Consider the following 22085-nt stretch of genomic DNA (forward strand, 5'->3'; position numbering starts at 1 on the left):
AGTTTTTAGACACCCGATTATAACCGAGTAACCGACTCCGGGTGTATATATATATATATATATATATATTAAAAAATATGAAATTACTAGTCCGCCCTTTGCCCTAAACACTATATGGTCTATACCCCTATTTTCTTCTCAGACTTCTCTAGACTCCTCCCGTCTTCTGCAGTTCTGCCTTTTCTTTTCTGAGTTTCTCAGTTCTTCTAGAGTTCTTCTTTAGTTCTTCGGTTCACTGGTTCAGCGGCGCCTGTTCTTCTTCTTCTTCAGTACTCACACGGCGCCTGTTTTTCTTCTTCTTCGGTTCGGCGGTTCCAGAGTAATAGATTTTGTGATTCTTCCCTCATAATTGAGTTTCGGTAATGGATCTAGGGGTTTTGATCTTGAGTTGCGTTTTTTTGGGGGTTCAGGTATGGGGGCTGCGTGCAGGACAGCGAAGAGCGGGGTGGGAGTGTTGTCGATGGGCGTGATAAGGCCAGAGCTGGTGATGAAGTCGATCGTGCCGGTTGTATTGGGCAAAGAAGTAAACCCAGTCCGTATAACTGGTTTGACCCGGGGTAACCGGGTAACCCCCGGTTAACCGGGGTCCGTACCTGATTCCGGAGCTAGTTATTGAAATTCTATAACCGGGGACTTCAGAGCTAGTTCCTGGTTGTTACTTAATTACTGGGAACTGGCTCCGGGTTTACACCCCTAAAACAAATAAATAGCAAAAAAAAAACTCAAAAATCAACAACTTCAGCTTCTAGCAGAGCAAAAGAAGGTTGTATGTGGGCTGGCACGTGAGATCCATGTGCCAGTGCGTGGAGGTTAGATGGAGAAACAACTGGTGGATATGAGAAGCTGGAGTGCCGATGGATGTGGTGGAGTGACACGTTGGAGGCTGGGACCATCGGAGCAACGTAGATCTAGCTTTTAAAAAATCAGATCTTAGAACTTTGACAAAATCGACTATCGACGCGGAGGAGAAGACGGAGAACATGGTGGAGAAAGAGACCGGAGCGGTGGTGGAGCCATATATGACGCTGGGAGGTGAAAAAGGCTATAGAAACCTCTAGCCAAACAGCAACACTAAGAAAAACCTTCATAAAGGTAAGAGGATGAGGAAAGTAGGGAAGAAATGAGATCATTCCCTCCTCCTTGTGATGACTAAAATGAGAGAAAACCCGAGAAAGGTTGTTGCATGAGAGAGAACAATGCTTTTAGGTTTTGATCTCCACTAATGTTAAAGTGGTGTTAGATAAGCCCATATATATGTTAGGATTCTTGGTGAGGGAAAGAGCCAAAGAGGATTTAAATAAGAGAGATAAACCATTTACTAGATTAATATATTTTTTTTTTTTTGGGGGGGGGGGGGGGGGGGGGGGGGTTGACGGGGAGTCAATGTAGATTCTGAGTTGTCAATAAGGAATTAATAGCGCTGTAATATCTTGATAGAGAAAATCAACTAAAGAATTGTAAGAATTAGAAAACTTAGGTATAATTAGGGCAATATCGTGCAATGTGTAGTAAAACGGCATAACTTTTGCAATTAATATCAAAATCACGCATAAGACTTCAAGCCAAAAATCTTTTTTTCGGTGTGCATGTTGTGGCCACCTAGCTATGTTTGGTGTGTGTCATTTTCAGGCTCAAAAGATACTATTTTTCCCTTCATATTAGCGTTGTAAGTTACATTTTTGCCATTTTAGGAAATATTTTAATTTACATTTTAGTAGGGGTTTATTATCGGATTTCACTAAATATTTGGCAGAATCCTTATTTTGATTCATAGTTTGATTTTATGTAACAATTAGAGTTTTGTCATTTTTGGAAAAATTCAGTTTTTCTTAACTATTTAAGCTTGGCTTGTGGGCTTAGTTCAGTATTCCAAATTTGATTACAATTTCAATATTTTTATATTTTAGCATCGAGCCATTTAAATTTTAGAGAATTTCACATGTATACATATGTATGTATATTTTAGAGAATTTTTTCATTTAAGTAGTTTTAAAATTATATAAAAAGTCTCATGGTTTTACACTGATTATTATTTCAAAATAATTGCTACGTGCTAACGCGGGGTGTTACAAGCTGCATAGTTAACACATGCCTTGTGATGCAAAATATGGAGATGAATCACGAGAGTGATGATCACAATACAAAGTTCTTCTTTGAGAACCCGTATCATATTCCTGTTTTGAGTCAAAAACAATGTAGTCGGGATAAGCTGTATATATAGAACCTTAAGCTTTAGAGTTAAGCTTCCATTTTTTTGGCACTCTGCAGGCGGAATGATCCATTGATTGGCTACATGAAGTTGAAGAGATTTTTTATTACAAGGAGATGCCAGATCGCATGAAGGTGATGCTTGTCGCCATCAAGTTGAAGGGTTGAGCATTCGCTAGGTGGGTGTAACGCCCCCAAAGTTAGGTAATTGTATTTATTTAACTTGAAAAGTTACTGCGATTCTTCTATGTCAATTAACTGGTAACTGTCTGGGGGAATTACGCATAACAATTCATCAGAGTAAAATAGTGCATAAAGCCGAAAATCATGATTTGAGATTTATTTAGTTTAATTATCCACAAACGTATCATCAATTACAGACTCAGAGTTTTCTAATATCATTTCTATTCTCAAAATGACCAAACTTGCTACTACAAGTCATTCGCCTTGAGTCTTTATCCTAGCAAATTTCTCGGTCTCTAATATTGGTAACCTGCTAAAATGTAAACACTGAGGTGGTTAACGAGGAAAGGAAAATAAGCACGTAAGTCTATGACTTAATAAATAAATTATTACGAAACTAGTTATGTAAGAACCATAAACATGGGGTTTCACAATTGAGGTATATTGCCTCCGTTATTATGCTAAATACAAGTAGTTTAGTTTGAAGAGTTGTTGAGCATATTTTCGTTGACAAATCCTATTGCTGGGAAAATATGCTATATATACATATATATGAATTAGTCATAGCTATCTTCCGTATGGTCTACCCAATATATTAACCCCTTCTAGTAGGGTTAGCACTATCCCGATGGACCTATAATAAAACACTGGTGTCCCGGATATATACGCATACCCTCATATACTAGCATACCGAACGAGTCCGACCTCGGGTGACCCACGCTACTAGCAAAACCGTAACCGTGACCCTTATTCATAAATGGTAGGCCGATAACAAAAAAAAAAAAAAACTATTAGATCCAAGGCCCATCATAACATCAAAGTAACCGCTGTGACCATAGAGTCAAGCCCGTATAGTAGACTTATGGCTGTCAAACCACACATACCAATGTTACCAGAATGCATGAAAGACTTAAGGCATTGTTTTGCTAAATTTGAATTCTACTCAAGTTTTATTCAAATTTTTTCAATTTTGTCTCAGGTTTTCTAAACCATCCAAACATAATTTCAAAAAATAAATTTCATCAGTATTCACAATTTTGAATATAGTAAAAAATAGTAGAATATAATACAAAAAAATCGCACACCCAAACATGCTCTTAGATCTTCTACCCAAAACGTACAAAACCTTAACTATGCCTTTTAAACATTCTAATAGTATCATGTTAAAACATATCAATGTGATGGATCATAAAATCTATCTAAGAGTAATTTTGCAATTTTTTGAAAATCAACTTCTTTAAAAAGGTACAATTTTCTAAACCCATCATGGCAAGCTAATAACTTTGTAAGAATGTGACAATTTGTAAGGAAATGATAATGGTACCATGAAAACGAGCTTAGTGCCAAGGCTTAACTTAATGAGGTGGAATAACCTCAAAATCTCCTCCTCTCTCTAGAATTTCTCTCTCTCTCTCTCTCTCTCTCTCTCTCTCTCAATAGGGTGGGTAGGATGCATGGATGAGGAATGGTGCAAGAAAAACGTAATGAGTATGGCTGTAATTATAGGGGAAGGGGAGTGGATAAGATTGGTGTGTGTGATTTTATCCTTTAGACACTTTCGAATGTTTGTGACGACCTCGAACGTTCCCAAAAACGACACGACGAACATTCGTCAGGATAGTTCGAACATTACCAGAGAAGATAAGGATAAGGTTTGTGTTAGTTAGGGCAGCCTTCAAACATTCGTGCTAGGGTTTCTTTGAATATTTCAAAGAGCATGGTGAACGTTCGAAGTGACGTAATTTATTAATTAATTTTTTTTGGTATGAATACATATAAATTAACAGGGCAAGAGTTCCAGTTTTCTGTGAATAGACAATCTGTCAAAATTAATACTCTAGCTTCACAATATAAATTAATAACTCCTAATGTGACATCCCACATCGCCTGGGAATGAGTATGTGCTTATATGTATAAATGCATCATTCTTGACATAACGCGTTTTAAAGCTGTGATGGCCATAAACCTACCAAAACTCCTCAGTTAAGCGTGTTTTTGCAAGAGTAGTACCAGGATGGGTGACTTCCTCGGAAGTCTGATTTGGGGGAGCCAAAAGCAGACAATATTGTGTTATTGGGGTGAGTTGTTACAAATGGTATCAAAGCAATTGCCCAGCTTGAGATGGGGGTAGCATGTACAAACCCATGAGGGTTGCTAGCAGGCATCTGTTGGGACGCCAAGAATTGGGTAATCCCATGAGAGTCACCAGTGGAGACGCTGGGTCCCTAGAGGGGGTGATTGTGACATCCCACATCGCTTGAGAATGGGTATATGCTTATATGTATAAATGCACCATTCTTGTTACAACGCGTTTTAAAGCCATGATGGCCATGAACCTATCAGAACTCTGTAGTTAAGCGTGCTTCTGCAAGAGTAGTAGTAGGATGGGTGACCTCCTGAGAAGTCTGATTCGGGGGAGCCAACAGCGGACAATATTGTGTCGTTGAGGTGGGTCGTTACACCTACGAATAAAACTGGAACTCTCATTCTGTCTACAAGCGTCAGGTACATCTCCCCTTCACTCAACTTTCTAGTCTCTTGAAATCCCTGCAACATATTTCAGACATGATTAGTGAACCTTGAATCCACACACCGAAAACCCGTGGGATTCACCAGCAAACATGGTTCTACTAAGAATGAAGAATTATTACATGGGCGTTTGGATGCTAGAAACTTTGGATAGTATCATGCAATGTGCACTAAAATGGGCTTGCGTTACAAATATTAGAATCGAACATAACACCCCAATGTAGAAAGCTTCTTTTGACACGCACGTTGTGGCTACTCAGCTATGCTCGGTGAGCATTTTTAATTTTCAAGCTCAAAACCCATGCCATTGGTTTCACCTATGAATTAGGCTTGGCAATTCGGGTTTACGGGTCGGGTTCGTGTCAACCCGACTGACCCAATTACACAATCGAGTTCTACATGAACCCGACCCGATTATTAATCGAGTTGAGTTATTAAACCCGAACACTACCCTATTTTCAACCAGGTTACCCGAACACGACCCGGGTAACCCGTTGTGAAGATGAAGAAGAAGAACCGGAGGAGGCAAGAAGTGTGGCCGAGCCCACTGCTAGCCCATCGCTCAGTGGCCGAGTCACCGCCTCTTTCTCCTAGAACTCGCTGAGACAAATCACGCAGTCGATCTGGTACTCCACATCCCTACAGTAAGAGCACACCGGCAAAGCCCGAATCGTTAGCGAGTCCACTCCTTTGCGCAGGTTTGACCTGGGTGGAAGATCTGACAGTAGGGAAGACGCTCGACTTGGAGGAGACTGGAGGGGTCTGGAAGATCAACAGTCGAACACCATGACTCGTGTATAGAGGTGATTCAGGAGGCGTGGCTGCATGAAATGAAATAGTGAAAGAAAGTGAAACCGAAAAGAAAAGGGTTGCGGGTGTGAGTCGTACAGCTAGGGTTTGTCCGTTTGTTTGTTTGTTGTTTTTTTTTTTTTCTTTTAATAACAAACGGGTTATAATCGTGTTAGCGGGTCAACCCGCGGGTTGACTCGCCAGACACGATTATAACAGTGTCATAATTGGGTTAACCCGATTATGACCCGAACCCAAATCCTGAATTTTCGTGTCGTATTCGTGCCGGGTTCACGGGTCGTGTCAAAAATTGCCAACCCTATTATGAATGGGCGTTTTAAGTTTTTTTCTTTTTCACTCTAGAAAATATTTTATTTTACGCTTTAGTAGAGATTATATAACCGAATTTCGCCAAATTTGTGGCAAATTCTTATTTTGATTTGCAATTTGATTTTATTACAGTGGTTTGGGTAGGCTTGGCAATTCAGATTTATGGGTCGGGTTCATGTCGACCCGACCGACCCGATTACACAATCGGGCTCAACACTAACCCAACCCGATTATTAATTGGGTTGAGTTATTAAACCCGAAGACGACCCTATTTTCAACCAGGTTACCCGAACATGACCCAGGTAACCCGTTGTGAAGATGAAGAAGAAGAACCGGAGGAGGCAAGAAGCGTGGCCGAGCCGACTGCCAGCCCAGTGCTCAGTGATAACAGCACTGCTCATCGTCCTCATTGCGCTTTTCCTCATGGGCTTCCTCTGCATCTACTCGCATTGTTTCTGCGCAAACTCTGCCGCCGAGTCAACGCCTATTTCTCCTCGAACTCGATAAGACAAATCACGCAGTCGATTTGGAACTTCACGTCCCTACAGTAAGAGCACACTGGCAAAGCCCGAATCGTCAGCAGGTCCACTCCTTTGCACAGGTTCGACCTGGGTGGAAGATCCAACAATAGGGAAGACACTCGACTTGGAGGAGGCTGGAGGGGTCTGGAAGATCGATGGTTGACTCAAACACCATGACTTGTGTATAGAGGTGATTCAGGAGGCGTGGCCGCGTGAAATGAAACGGTGAAAGAAAGTGAAACTGAAAAGAAAAGGGATGCGGGCTGTGCGGCTAGGGTTTGTTAGTCTTTTCTTTTCTTTTCTTTTTTTAATAACAAACGGGTTATAATCGTGTTAGCGGGTCAACCCGCGGGTTGACCCACCAGACAAGATTATAACCGTGTCATAATCGGGTTGACCTGATTATGACCCGAACCCGATTACCCCAAACTCAAATTCTGATTTTTCGTATCGTGTTCGTGCCGGGTTTATGAGTCGTGTCAAAAATTGCCAACCCTAAGTTTGGGGGTGGCTCAATGGTGGTCTAGGGGGTGGCTTGGAGGTGGTTTGGGGGTGGTTCGGTGGTAGTCCTGGGTTTCCCTATGGTGGCCCAATGGTGATGATGGTGGTCTAACGGTGGCTTGGTAGTGGTTATGTGTGGTTCGGTGGTGGTCAGGCAGTGGCCCGGTGCTGACTTGGTAATGGTCCGACAGTTTGAGAAGGAGAAACTCAAACTCAAAATCAAAAAATAATTTATGAAATTTAAAAATAGAAATCATTTTTCAAAACAAAAATATTTTTTTTGTCAAACCGAAAATATTTTTGATTTAATTATTATTTTCAATCACACCAAATACTGGAAATGTCTTTCAGAAAATATTTTACGAAACTTTAATTTTGAAAGGAGGGGAGAGAGGGAGGCAACCTTTGTAACTTCAGTCGTAATAAACACAAAGGCCAAACCCTAACTACCTCTTCCCAATCACGTAATAAAGCTGTAACAAGTGGTGTTTACGAAAGAGGGAAAAAGCCAAAAGAATTTAAAACCCTACAGACGCTCCCAAACTATTTATAGCCTCTGCCCTGAGAAATATTATTAGGAAACCAAACCCATGGTTGTCCCAATACGTTCACACCAGAGAGACAGAGACATGAGGGGTCGATCTTCAAAACAAGAAACTAAAAAAGCAACGGAATTAGATAAGCTTGGTGATCACCTCAAAGATGATCAGGAAACTCATGATCATCTCTCTGGTGCTTATATACGTACCCTAGTGAAACAACTAACCTCTTCAAGAACCAAACATCCCATGAACCTCAAGCAACCTCAAAATTTCACAGAATTCGGCCATGAAGGTTCTATTGAAACCCACCAAGCACAACCACCCCCACAACCTCAACAACATAAAAAACAAGTTAGAAGGAGACTCCATACCAGTAAGCCACACAAAGAAAGGCTTCTTAACATGGCTGAGGCCAGGAGAGAGATCGTCACTGCTCTTAAATATCACAGGGAAGCTATGAAACAAGCCAGCCAACAAACAAAACAAGAAGAACAGCAGCCTCAGTCACCCCACCTGCCATGTTTTGATCAAGAACAAGGAATGGTCAAATCTAGGAGAAATTCTAGAGTATACCCATCAAGCACAGCCAATTTTTCTCATTATCTAGACAATCTTTCCTACTCATCTTTTTCTAATCCATACCCTTCTCCTGAAACTCTCAATTTCACACTCCCAAATCAACCCTTAGGCCTGAATCTCAATTTTCATGATTTTAATATTCCATCACACTACTCATCCTCATCTCCATCATCATCCTCGTTCCCCAAGCTTTCTGTAGCAACTGATCAGGAAATTCCCTCGGTTGCAATAACATCACAGCAGGAAGTGGGGACTCCTGCTCTGGCAGAGGCAGCTGGTGGTAGTGAAGGAAGCTTGCATGCAGCTATGGAGGATGCGGAGATGGTGGAGATCAGATCGGTAGGAGAGCAGCATCAGATGGAATGGAATGACACAATGAATTTGGAATTCCCCGCTTGGTTGATTGCAAACGAGAGCTGTTTGCAACAAAATTTGAATGATTACTGCTCAGAGGACTACTTCCAAGATCTTGCCTTGCCTCGGTAAGAATTAATCAAACTTTTTGAATACAATTAAAAGAAAAAGTGTTGGGAATCGTTTGCTTTTTTGGGATTAATTATTCCATGCCTAGCCTTTTTTTTTCATTACAGTCAGGTGTTTTTGTTTTATCTTCCATTCTTTTTCCTGAATATTGAAACGGGGATGGGTGGCAGAACTTTGAACTCGTTTACAGAGTTAAATACCTTAGAATTGATTCAATTGAAGCATTCGGAATGAGTTCTTTAAAAAAATTTAAAATTTAATCTTAAAAATTTATTTTTATTAATTTAGCTACTCCCTCTTTAAAGCTATTAAATAACAAACCATTAAAATATTTCTCTGCTTTAAATAAATACTATTTTTATTGATAAAATTAACTGCTAAAAGCATTTAATTTAATGCATTAAATTCAAGTCCCGATAAATCTTTTGAAGCATTCAATATAAAAAATACTATTAAAAAAATTGTCAAATTGTCAAACTTTTGCAGTTTTTGGCTTGATAGAATTTTTAGGACATCAGACAGGCGGCTACGGCCGTTCAGATGATCATGGCCTCTCTCTCTCTCCTCAAATGAGTTTCTCTTAGATGTCAAAAAATTTCATAATTTTCTCAATATTTAGATTTAATTGCAAATGTTGCCACGTCATCCATGCCAGTTGTATGATAATTGTACAAGAGTCTACTTAATAGAATTACTCGTCATTCTTTTTTTACAGCCCCCAAAAAAAAATACTGCTTTTAGTATTCACATCAACTTCCCTTTGATTTTCCTTAAATTTAGGAAACAAATTGAAACTACTTTTTACTTCTCTATCCAAATACACTCCACAATAGCTTCTTTTATATTTCCTTATATCAATTAAATATTCTTTCTTTACAAATATAAGTTTGTACTTACCCTCACATTTTTCACAAAATTCCAACATAATCCCTAATAAAAGGCAAAAAGATGAGAGATAAGAGAGGAAAGAAAAATATTTTGTATTAAAATAATCGATATGGAAGCTCTTTTGATTCCCTACACATTGGGTAGAATTGTATCATTCTCAATACTTAGGGAACCTATAGGATCTGTTGTGGGTGATTTTTTGTAATTTTTTTGGACATTTTTCCTGTATGCAGGGAAGAGAATGGGCTTAATGGAAGCTGTTATGAATGCTCTATTCTATTCTAATTCGCTTGTCGTGTGCTAGGAGGACAATTATCTTTATTATTATATATATGCCCCTTTTTATTTAGACAATTTTCAAGTTCACTGATTTTTCTTTTCCCTCTTGTGATTATTTGACACAGCATGGACATTGGAGAAATCGAAGGTATCGATGGGGAGTGGTTAGCCTGAAAGGGATTTTTTTTATTTATTTTTTTTTTTCCCCCTATTTTGATCAAATCTTTGGCTCTATTTTTTCTTTCCATTAAATTTTGATAGTCCTAGAAACTTCTTCTTCTCAATCTCGATAATAAGGCCTGCAAAGAACTTAAAAGCTGGCAGGCCACAGAGGAAAATAATGTAAGAAAGAAAGGACTTAAAGAGTTTGCTCTTCTCCTTTTTATATTCCTCAGTTTTAGCTTTTTCGTGTAACATTTGAGGAGAGTGCATGCACCACGCGCCACTTTAGGGGAACGGTGTAAGTTTAGATTTGTGGTGAAGTGGCAAAAACCTCCACTTCATATTGGGTTCCTTAATATAATTGAATGAAACTAATATTACTAGTCTTTTCTTTTCTTTTCTTTTCTTTTTTTTTTTTTTTTTTTTTTTTTTTTTTTTAATTTCACCGTCGTTAGGGTTTTGAGTTAAATCAGACGGTCAAATAGTAAAATGACTATTATATCTCTATAAAATTTATAAAATTACAAAATTACTTATAAAATTCAAATATTTTCTTATAAAATAAAATAAGGGCATTTTAGAAATTTCTTATCCTTTCATTATGATTTACCGTTAAATTTTAAGGTAGAGTTGAGATTGCAAATTTTTTTAAAGTTTGATACATTAAATTGAGAGCTTTTTAACTTTGAGGGGAGGTTGCAAAAGTGCGAAAGTTCAAGAAAGTTAAGCGAAGATTCTCATTTTTTAATTTTTCTAGCTTGGTATCCAATTTCCTAGAACCCATGAACATGTTTCTCTTTTTATATGTAATGAACATTTATATTCTGAAAAAAAAAAAAAAAAAAAAAAAAAAGGTTTAGAATTTGAAAAGCGGATGTAATTAATTTCTCATAGGCCAAGATTTTGTAAGTAATTCCACTGTTGTAATGATAAAACAATGACATAAATACAACATATAAATGTTTCGAAATAGAAATTATATCTTATCATATGCGTGCGGCGCAAAACATATTAAATGTTGATTCTCTGGTATTACCTAGCTCGCCCCCCTTCAATCTATATCGGAGTAAATTAAAAAATGCTACATAATATATTCCATCATATTTCACTAGTTTGATGCGGTAATAGTGCCCGTCAGCCCTTAAATCAGTCTTTATTAAATTTGAAAAAAAAAAGAGAGTTGATAGACACTGTTACACCAGCTCAATAAAATGAGAATGTAATATGCAGCATTACTAAAGTAAATAAAATTTTGGGAAAATTTCATTTATAACCCTTGATCTTTCATCACTTTTGGAATTAAGTACTCAAAATTTAAAAAGTGTTAATTTAAAGTATCCATCTTTCAATTTTTTTCATTTTCAACCCTTCTTTAAAATTTTTTGTTAAAGCCTGTTAAAATTTTCAAAATACTCATTTTTTTTTCCTAAAAAAAAAAAAAGAAAAAAATTGCAAGGATTTAGGTGTTAGTCCGAATTTAACTGAATTTGCAAAAATACTCATACCTGGATCTTTGGAAATTTTAATAAGTTTATTTTGAAAATTTTGATGGGATTTAACGAAAAATTTTAACAGAATGATGAAATTGAAAAGAATTGAAAGATGGATATTTTAAATTAACACGTTTTAAAATTTGAGTATTTAATTATAAAAATAATAAAATATCATAAATTATAAGCGAAATTTTGCCTTAAATTTTCTACTTTGATGCATAGTCTTGGCTGTTATAAGGGCTAAAAAGTTCCAAAAGCCAATTATTCTTCCTCCAAGAACTCCAACCCATCTCCTCACAGATGTCATCACTGTGGTTGATACTGAAGGTGGAAATGCAGTGTCTCTTGTAGAATCGGGTTGTCCTTTTCATGACTTGTATCTCTTTGGACGTTTGTTGAAGCATCCTCTCAACACTAGGAAGCTTGAACAGATCGTCGGCCAATCTAGCCAGCCACTTGCACCGTATCTCCGCCGTGTGCAGATTAGAAACACTCTCAACATACCCTACAAATCCCATGTTGGGAATCAATGGATGAATTGTGCCCCTGCAACATTTCATTACAACACTCATTTTATTACCCCTTTTTGAATAATAAATAAATTAAATTGTGAAACTTCACTTAATTTCAATCATAACTACGGAATTTAAATTTTTACAATGTCGGTATCTCATATTTCATTCCATTTTTATTCCACTCCTATTATTAGGATTTAGGGTTAAATCAAACGGTAAACAAGTTAAATTTTCCTTATACTCTTGTAAAACTTATAAAAATATCAGACCAAGCCAAGCAACTTTTTTTTTTCTTAGAAAACTTCACTTACTACTCTTGATTTTTCATTACTTTTGCAATCATACCCTTAAACTTTAAAAAGTGTCAATTTAGTGTATCTAACTTTTAATTAATTAATTAATTTTTTTAATTTCATTCATCCATTAGGATTTTTCATTAAATCTTGTCAAAATTCCCCAAATACACATTTTCTTTTCTTTTCTTTTCTTTTAAATAAAAAAACTTTCCAAAGATTCAGGTGTTTGTAAATTTATAAATTCCGTTAAATTCTTACTAACGGTTAAATCCTTGGAAATTTTTGTCCTAAAAAATATGGGTATTTTAAGAATTTTGACACTTGATCATCCGTTAGGATTTAATAAAAAATTATAACGGATGTGTGAAATTGACAAAAATAAAATAAAATTTAATGATGAATACATTTAATTGATACTTTTTAAATTTTATGGGTATGATTACAAGAGTGATGAAAGATCAAGAATAGTAAGTGAAGTTTTCCCTTTAAAAAAATAAATAAATAAATAATATGCGTATTTTGAGCATTTTTTAGGATTTAACAGAAAATTTTAACAAATGGATTGATGAAATTAAAAGGGGATGAAACATTAGATACCGATATTGCAAAAATTTAAACTTCGAGATTATGATTGCAAAACGGCTTTTACTTCTAGGGGTAAGAGAAATTTTCCGATTAAATAAAAAAAATAAAAAAATAAAAAAATAAAGATGTTGGTTTGAATTTGGTTACCTGTACAAGGGCATGATCCCAGAGGAGTCGACCATGAGATTGTTGAAGCGCTGAGGAAGTAAAGCCTGAAGCTTTTTCTTGCCATCAAAACCAGTAGCAAGAAGCACAACATCAGCCTCCAATCTGGTGTTGTCTTCAAATTCAATCCCCCCACTCCAAAACCACCACCTCGATGCCTTTCTAAACACTATCTTTCCTTTGTCTGCCTCGGCGAAGAAATTTTCTGGCAAAATAGCCATCTGGCAAGATGCGTAGTCCTCCACAAATGGATGATCTGGTTTCAGTCCATACTTCTCTAAGGGAAGCTTCCACACCAAGTATGACTCTATCAACTTGGAAATTGCTTTTCGCTGTACGTTTCCAAAACAAGAAGAGAATCACCCCTATCTGATCAGTGCTAATCATAATAATATATACTATTTAATTACTACAATATGGGCCTTAATAATTTTCTAATTTGAATTTAGTCCATAAGTTTCTAATTTTAAGAATATGGTCCTTAGGTTTTGCTCAAATTTTAAATAGGCCCCTCTATTACTGTTTTGTCAAAATGAATGGTTTGTCATATGTGTCACGTGTATCTCAATTAACACACAAACGTTCATATCAACACCTAATATCAATGTCATATATATCTTTATATATATATAAGAGCCAAATCGTCCATAAAAAACAAAACAAAGCAAAAGACTCCAACTTCAAAAACAAAGACCATCTTTTTTGTTATCTTAATTTTCTAGATTTGTAACGTTAGAGAAAAATTCATTAACTTTGACGCTGAGATAGACCCTGGCATGTTAAATGAGTCACATGTGACAAATAAAAAATCGTTAATTTTAACGGTGAAGTGATAAAGGGATCAATATTCATTCGTTTAAGATTTTGAAAATGGGTTTTAAAACTTGAGTAAAACTTAATGACCTTATTCTTAAAATTGAAAACCCAATGGCTAAATTTAAATAAGATAAAAATTTAGGGGTTAAATATAATTTTTCCCTAATAATTACTATCATCGTCATTATATTCATAATATATTTAGATCATAAATCAATAATATTATATTCAATCTAACAGTCATCACCGCCATAATAATTAATAATGGTGCAATGAAGATGATGATTTTTGTGGGAGTCAGTGTTAACATAAGAATAAATAAATAAAAAGCAATAGAATATGAATTTACCATTGGAGATAGAAGAGATAATAAGAGGGTCCTGAACAAGCTTTGATTTGGCCTCTCGTGGAGAAACTGAGAGGACCTTGTTGAATAAAACAAGAAAAATGGCAGTCCCCAAATCCAGTAAGATGGAACGGTCCAATGCAAACTTCTTATCACCATTGTGCATGCTTGCCCGTCAGCTCCTTCAATAAAATTTGAAAAAAAAAAAAAAAACCCAAAAAATGTCAATTTTTAATTACGCATTTTCTGCAAGAACCAAACAAATTTCATCCGGTGTGCAATTTCTATTAATTAATGAAAGCATATAGAAGAAGCTTAATTAATTTAAAGGAATTAAAGTTGTTTAAACAGATCGATCTTCTTTGCAATTTTCTTGCCATTTCTACTTTCATAACACTTTTAACTAACGAAATTTCTTAGGAATTTGACGTCCAATATTAAGAACCAAATCAACAGTTTTGTGGCAGAAGTTGATGCTACAGCCATGGATTAGCATATATTGGGCGAGGGCAGGGGGTGATGAAAGAAGAGGATCGGAGCAAGGGCGGAACTAGAATATCAGGATCAGATCAGGGTGGACAAAACTAAAAAATTAAAAATTTTGGAGAGAAAAATTAATTTTGAGAGGTCCATTTCATAAAAATATAAAAAATTTATAAGAAAATTTTAATTTTTTTTTCTTTTTTTTGGTGGCATTTCTATAATTGTGTTGGAACCAAAACCCCAAAGCAGGAGGAAAGTAGAGGGGGAGATGGGGATCGACCTGGCGGTGGGTTGCGGAGGGTGGGGTTGCCCCCTTTCAATTTTTTATTTATTTTTAATTAGGAGGGCCGTAATTGGTATTTTACAAACATCCACTACAAGAAAATCATCTTTTATTGACGGTTTTTTTCTAAAACCGTCTAGAATTATAGTTTTATAGACGGTTTTATTAAAACCGTCTGAAAATTAAAATATACAGACGGTTTTAATAAAACCGTCTCTAAATTTGCAGACGGTTTTATAAAACCGTCTAGAAATTAATATTCAAACTAATTTTCTGACGTTTTTTTTAAAACCGTCTGCAAATTTAGAGACGGTTTTATTAAAACCGTCTCTATATTTTAATTTACTAAAAATTCAAATTAATTTAGAGTCGGTTTTATAAAAAACGTCTGGAAGTGAACAGTTTACAGACGGTTTCAAAACCCACCGTCCCGTTCCTGTTTGTTTCTTTCTTCCTCTTCGATCATGTCTGAAACCCTCTCTCTCTGAGCCTCTTCGTTCTTCTTCCCGGATCCGGCCTTCGATTGAAGACGGACGTCGACGGCATCTGGACGGTTGGCAGGAACGGGACGCGCGACGGGATCTGGACAGTCGGCTGGAACGGGACGCGCGGCGGGTTCTCTTGATGGTTTTCGGCCGGATTCGACCGGATCTGTTGAACGTATGCCGGTGTACATGCGTGGGTTTGACAGATCCGGCCAGATCCGGCCGAAACCCACGCTCGGCCGGATCTGTGGCCGGAATACACAGAGAGATCCGGCCTTAATTTCCTCTCTCATTCTCTCCCCTCCGGAATACACGAAGGATCTGTGGATTGTGTTTGGATTGTGTTTGTTTATTTTGGTTTGGATTGTGTTTGTTTATTTTGCATTTGTTTTTGGTTTGGAGTTAATGTTGATGGGTAGTGCGAGAGGTGCGGTAGAGATCGAAGAAGCTGATGGACTGTGACGAAATTAAGGCCGGCGAAATTAAGTCCGGCGAGACGGTGGAGATTATTATCAGCCGGATGCACAAAAAATGATTATATTCAGCCATATTGACAAAAATAATTATATTAGAAAATAATAATGATTATAATTTTTTTAAAAAAAAAAAACAAATTGTGGACGGTTTTGGATAAAACCGTCCATAATTTTCTGGACGGTTTTTCTCAAACCGTCCAGAATCAGTTATGGACGGTTTGGACCAAACCGTCTAGAATTGCAGACGGTTTTACCCAAACCGTCCATAATCCGGATTAGCGACACCAATTCATGGACGGTTTGAAACCGTCCAGAAAAAACCGTCTGGACCTTTTTCCAGACGGTTTTTTGTAATTTCTGGACGGTTTGAAACCGTCCAGAATTGCCAAATTTTTAGTAGTGATCATTTTAGAAAATTTGATCAAATACAATTATACAAATAAATGATCGATCTATATATTTTATAAAATTGGAAATCTAGGGATTTTTTTTTAATATAATGAGTCAAAGCACGGAAAGTGAGTGTAATATCTTCCTTTAAAATGAATGGATGCGAATGAATGATAATTTTTTACACGATTTTCAAATTTTATATGAATTCAACATAAAATTAGTAGGTTTGACTCTAAGTGTTTGATCCGTTGAATTAAATAAATCGGATATAGATCTTATTACCTATTTCTTGATACGAACCGAACTAATACACGAACACAAATTTCCACCCCTAAATGTGAAAGCAATATAAACAATAGAAAAAAGAAGTATATATGGAAATTAAGATATGCATGTATATAGAATGCATGCATGTGCGAATAGCGTTATATATATATATATACCCTGGTTTGCCTCTGCGCACTCCATACATAAATCAATGGCTGACTTCTTGTAGCCAACAACAGCCACCTTCTTTCCTTTGAGTAGCGTACGAGCAGCTTCTTTGTTTAGCTTGGAGTAATCAAGGGAATGTAAGACCTTCCCATGAAATACTTCTTGACCTTTGTTGGCTGCAAAAGTCGGTCTTCTTGGCATGTCTCCATATTTTCCGATGCACACGACAAGAAACTCCAAAGCATACCACTGCAGCTCCCAAAGTTTTATATATTAGTCATTAAAAAAATTGTATTATATGAATCGAATAAAAGTGTACTATGAGCATTTAATTAGCATGCGTTCAAACAAATATATTAATTGTCAAAGCTAGCAAATGCATGCATATATGCCCACATCTATCATAATAAGAATATAGCTGTCGATATCCACAATATTTTACACGATCTAAAAACTTGATATATATGAACCTAACACGAAAATAGTATAATAGGGTTGATGGATCTGATTCGTTTAATTGAATTAGTAAGATTATGGTTGATATATATATTTATAGTCTTATACGTACTCATATATGTTTCAACACGACTCGAAACCGACACACAAACATAAATTACCACTTCTATCACTAATTAATTATCATGCTTATTGGCTTTTAAAAGAAGTTCCTCAATTAATATAGATTTAATGCTACTCTTGATACTTACTTCACATCCGTTAACAAAGTGTGTTTTAAGTAGCTTTTCAATCGTTGAGAAATGGATATACGTAAAGAATAACATAACTAGTACTCTGATAAAATTGGATAAAAATATCCTGCAATTTTGCTGCTTAATTAGATTGCTGTCTAAATTACTAACAATTCAGACAACAAATTACTGAAGATCTGAATCATCATATTACATGATTGGAGCCAAAAAAAACTCTTATGGACAGGAACCGAGGGCCAAAAAAAATTATTGGTACGTATGTGCCAGTAAGTTAAATTTTATTTTTTTTACCTTATAATTTTATTTTTTACCTAATATTTTGTTTTTTATTTTTTGGAATTGAGGGGGGCATGGGCCTGATTCATGTATATATATAGAAATGACAGGAATAAGCTTGAGAAAAATTAATGCAATAAATAGAGAAATGACCTGAACAAGCTTGGATAGGGTATTCTGTACAGCAACCTCCCAAACAGGACGGCCTTTTAGCAGAGTGCCGTACTCTGCACTGTTGTCAGTGTGGTGATCACCAACGTACCGAATTTCGATCACCCTTGAGTTGAACTTGACGAACTTCAACACATCGAAATGCGTTGCATAGGCATGCAAGTATTCCAAAACCTCCACGTGAGAAGGAAAAGTTGAATTATCTCTTTCACGCCACGGGTAATCTGAAAACTCGTAATCACATCGAGGGGTTTGGAGTTTAGTTGAAGCATAAGAACAGTGTTTCCAGACGCCGCCGATTGAATCGGTCGCCTCAAAAACCACTGGGCTGTAGCCGGAGAGTTGTTTTGCGGCAGCAATGCCACTAACACCGGCCCCAATTATCCCAACTCGTGACGCTAATTTAAGGTTGTTTTGGTCGCTACCCATTATCGTATATGCCTACGTGGTTTGTGAATGTGTTGGAGTACTGTCGGAACTACGAGGACTTTAAACTATTTATAGAGGTGAGGGGATGCTTGTTTCTATTTCTCTCTTCTTTTTTAATTGTTGGAAGCTAGATGTTTTTTTTGTTTTTTTTGTTAGAAAAGATTTTTTGCGGAACTAATTTTTTTTTAAGAAAATGCTTTCAACTTTTTTGGTATTTGTCTCGATCATGCCGACAATCTACGATGGTGACGGCGACAACAACGATGGCGGCTAGAGAGAGTTCGTTTGAGAAGGAAGTCGAGTACCGTACATCAAACTCGAAAAATGATTTATCGAAATAAATAAATAAATTAATTTTTTTTTTAAAAAAAAAAAACCATTAAAGGAAGTTATCTGGTCAACAAAAATTATTTTTATTTTGACCAAAACTTTCGGGTCGTATTAAATACCAAAAAATGAGAAAAATTAGATTTTCCGTAATCAAATAGAGCCTAAATTTTATCGATAATGTTGTAATATACATTTAAGTGAAAATGGTGAGTTGAATGGTTAGTATAAATGCACATGCATGCACGCATGCAGCGGCATGCCTTTCTTTTGCCTTCTCGATCATTGCAATATCTCTTCAGAGTCATCTGGGGACATTGTCTGATCTTGTCTTCTCCGCCGACCAAGGGAATCCGGGCATAATACCTGGAAATGCCTTACTTATTTTCGATAGGCTATGTTTGTTAATAAACTTTATATTTTTGACTTTATTTTCTATTCTTAAAATATAAATATTAATAAACAATTCAAAATACAAAATAATTTTAAAAACACAAAAACAGTTTATAGATTTATGTCATGTCAAAGACACTCCCCCAAACACGTACATTAACAAACGTACGTAAACTCGCAATTCTTGCACGCGTTCAAATTTCAGTTCTTTTTAGTTAATCACACTGCTTTAATTTGCTTGATGATTAAAACGAAAATAAAATATCAAGAAACATAATGAGCATAGTTTTTTATATGAGTAATACTAGACGTTTCCTTCGTGTCTTCTAAAACTGATGTAATTTTTAAAATTAGCAGTGAATTTTGTGATAAATCATTGCTCGATTTTGATTAAATAATAATTTAAAAAATTCATATCAATTTAATTTGGGGGACAAATTGGGACGTTTAGAATTAAATATTACCCTTTATATATTGATTGGTTAACCTAGGACTCCTATAGTTCTTGTGTTCCCACGTTTGACTATAAGTTTTTTATATTTATTGGGGTAATTACCTTTTTCCCCCATGAATTACCTAAAAGTACGCGATGCCCCCATGAACTACCAACTCGACCAAAATAGAGCATTCAACTACCAAAGACAACAATTTTTCCCCCTTCCGTCAGTTAAAGGGGTTAAAAGAAACAGTCAATGGGTCATGTGCCGTTTTACATGGGGGCATGTTGGAAGATGGTAGTAGTTCATGGGAGGAAAAGAGGAAGATGGTGGTAGTTCATGGGGGGGAAAGAGGAAGAAAATAAGGGTAAAACGGCGTGTGACGGTCACGTGACCCGTTGACCGTTTGTTTTAACCTCTTTGACTAACGAAAAGGAGGAAAAGGGTTGTCTTTGGTAATTGAATGCTCTATTTTGGCCGAGTTGGTAGTTCATGGGAACATCGTGCATTTTTTGGTAGTTCATAGGGAGAAAATGTAATTACCCCATATTTATTTGACATAAGGAAGTTTCATTCTCTCTCTATCAGTATGTTCCGTTATATTAATTTTGATTATCATGATTGATGTTTATTAATCAGTTGACTTAATTGATCTATAATATCATTAATTAAAGAAGAAAGGAAAGTGATCAAAAGTTTATATATAGGTAGCTCCTTCAATATTTAATTGATGGGAAATGATTGCCGGGGGACACTCATCTGTCCCCCAGCACCCATTGATAATAAAAAAATGGGTGTTTATTAAAAAATTGTCTATGATGTCACACATCAGAGACAACTTTTTAATAAACACCCATTTTTTTAAAGAAAAGGGGGTGACAGGGGACACTCATGTGTTCCCTGTCTAGCAGGCCTCTTAATTGACATGAGAAAGAAAGTAATGGCTTTCCCTTTTTTCTTTTTCTAAGTATATAAAAGGACAGAAATTTCCTACAAAACGGTTTGTAGGAAATTTCATATAACCCACATATAAAAGTGACATGTGTCCTTTAAGTATATGAGAATCACATGTTTTTTATTAATGTTATTAAAAATGTATGTGAGAAGCACATGTTATTAAAAAAAACATATGATTCTCACATGTTTAAAGGACATATGTCATTTTTATATGTGGATTGTAGGAAATTTCTTACAAACCGGTTTGTAGGAAATTTATGTCCTATATGAAATGAGAAGTGATTGTTGTACAATTTTTGTCCAACTTTACCTACCTAGCATTTCTTTTTTAATTTTTTTAATTTAATTTTATTTTTTTTAAAAAAAAAAAAACGATGAAACCACATGCGGAGAAAATGTTAGGTCATTTTTCTTGAAAAAAAAATTAAAAATAAATTAATAAACTGCCACGTAGGCAAAATTAAATAAAAATTATATCATGAGTTATACAACAATCATTTCTCGAATTGAATTCTTCCTCGTTCCAATTCGTAATTCTCTATTCTCATGAGTTGACCTCATTATCTTCCTTTTATATAAGAGAAAGGTGTACTCCATTACCTACTTTTATGGAGTACCCGAGCGATTACAATTCTACACTAAGAAAATAATAATAATATATAAGAAAATAAAAGGGTGGTCAAACTACCTCTTCCATACCAAAAGGTTATATTTGCATTGGATTTTTATTCCTTTTATTATTTTGTTTTTTTAAAACTTTTTGATTTGAGGGTAAAATTGTAATTTCATATGGATCCATTAGAAAAAACTTGATGAAATTTTTATAGAATAATCAATTTTGAAGATCATACTTAAAAATAAATAAATAAATATTGATACAAGATCATACCACAAAGATTTTTAAGATACTTTTTGTACCATATATACAAGTCCAAATTGAATTAATTTTGTAATTCACCCAATATATATTATATATGACCAAAATCAAATTATATGACTAAATTGGAAGCTATGTTAATACTTTTATAGTTTTTATTTTCATTTCTAGCTATATTGCTTTTTAAAAAGTGGGTATCCAAGTAAACTTCTCTTTGGCCAATCACTAAACATATTTATTATTATAATTTTCTATTTCAAGTAGGTTATAAAAATATTAATATATGCGGTGCACTACACGTACTAGCATAAACTTCTTAAATAAAGTATAGAGGAAAATATCCAAGAAGTAAGAAAGAAGTTCAATATAAAGAAGCCCATTTCAATTTGGAAGAAAGTGAAAAAAATATCATTTTTCTTTGACAGACAAATAACAATTTGCCTACTAAGGGTAAAATCAATTACATTAGAAACTAAGCTTAAATATCTATAGCAGAGACGCTCTCGTCTCTCTGATTTTCTCGCTTTTTTCCTTCTTTTGATATCAAAATAAGTGAATTAACATTGTCTATTATTGGGTTGGGTAGATGATAAGATAACCAAAAAAACCTAGCCGCCGCCCCTCTCATCTCTCTCCTTGTATTCTTCTTTTTCGTGCAGCCAGTGAGGGAGGAGGGAAGGGTCTCTTCTCTTCCCTCCTCTCCTCTCTCCTTTCCTTTATGTTTTTTACTGTTTTCTTTGCCT

General features: G+C 35.7%; 2 protein-coding genes across 2 annotated transcripts; one reads left to right on the forward strand and one right to left on the reverse strand.

Annotated features, from left to right (window-relative positions):
- Positions 1–7656: 7656 nt before the first annotated feature.
- LOC133867341 (uncharacterized) lies at positions 7657–10380 on the forward strand. Its single transcript, XM_062304074.1, has 2 exons — positions 7657–8664; positions 9958–10380. Exons 1-2 carry the CDS (start codon positions 7691–7693, stop codon positions 10004–10006), a joined length of 1023 nt encoding a protein of 340 aa, XP_062160058.1. The 5' UTR covers positions 7657–7690; the 3' UTR covers positions 10007–10380.
- Positions 10381–11589: 1209 nt separating this feature from the next.
- On the reverse strand, positions 11590–18351 carry LOC133867404 (probable flavin-containing monooxygenase 1). Its single transcript, XM_062304155.1, has 5 exons — positions 17905–18351; positions 16774–17014; positions 14214–14392; positions 13031–13380; positions 11590–12033 (listed from the first exon to the last, which is right to left on the reverse strand). The coding sequence occupies exons 1-5, from the start codon at positions 18349–18351 to the stop codon at positions 11694–11696; spliced, it is 1557 nt and encodes a 518-aa protein (XP_062160139.1). The 3' UTR covers positions 11590–11693.
- Positions 18352–22085: the final 3734 nt, after the last annotated feature.

The sequence above is a fragment of the Alnus glutinosa genome, chromosome 4 (assembly GCF_958979055.1).
Source record: "Alnus glutinosa chromosome 4, dhAlnGlut1.1, whole genome shotgun sequence".
NCBI lineage: Eukaryota > Viridiplantae > Streptophyta > Magnoliopsida > Fagales > Betulaceae > Alnus > Alnus glutinosa.

Excerpts from the sequence above, each read along its gene's own strand:
- LOC133867341 (XM_062304074.1), top strand. The coding sequence starts at position 7,691 with ATGAGGGGTCGATCTTCAAAACAAGAAACTAAAAAAGCAACGGAATTA. Across the intron at positions 8,665-9,957 it reads CAAGATCTTGCCTTGCCTCG|CATGGACATTGGAGAAATCG; the intron begins GTAAGAATTAAT and ends TATTTGACACAG.
- LOC133867404 (XM_062304155.1), bottom strand. The coding sequence starts at position 18,351 with ATGGGTAGCGACCAAAACAACCTTAAATTAGCGTCACGAGTTGGGATA. Across the intron at positions 17,015-17,904 it reads CCCTATCCAAGCTTGTTCAG|TGGTATGCTTTGGAGTTTCT; the intron begins GTCATTTCTCTA and ends TGGGAGCTGCAG. Across the intron at positions 13,381-14,213 it reads TATCTCTTCTATCTCCAATG|CGAAAAGCAATTTCCAAGTT; the intron begins GTAAATTCATAT and ends GGAAACGTACAG.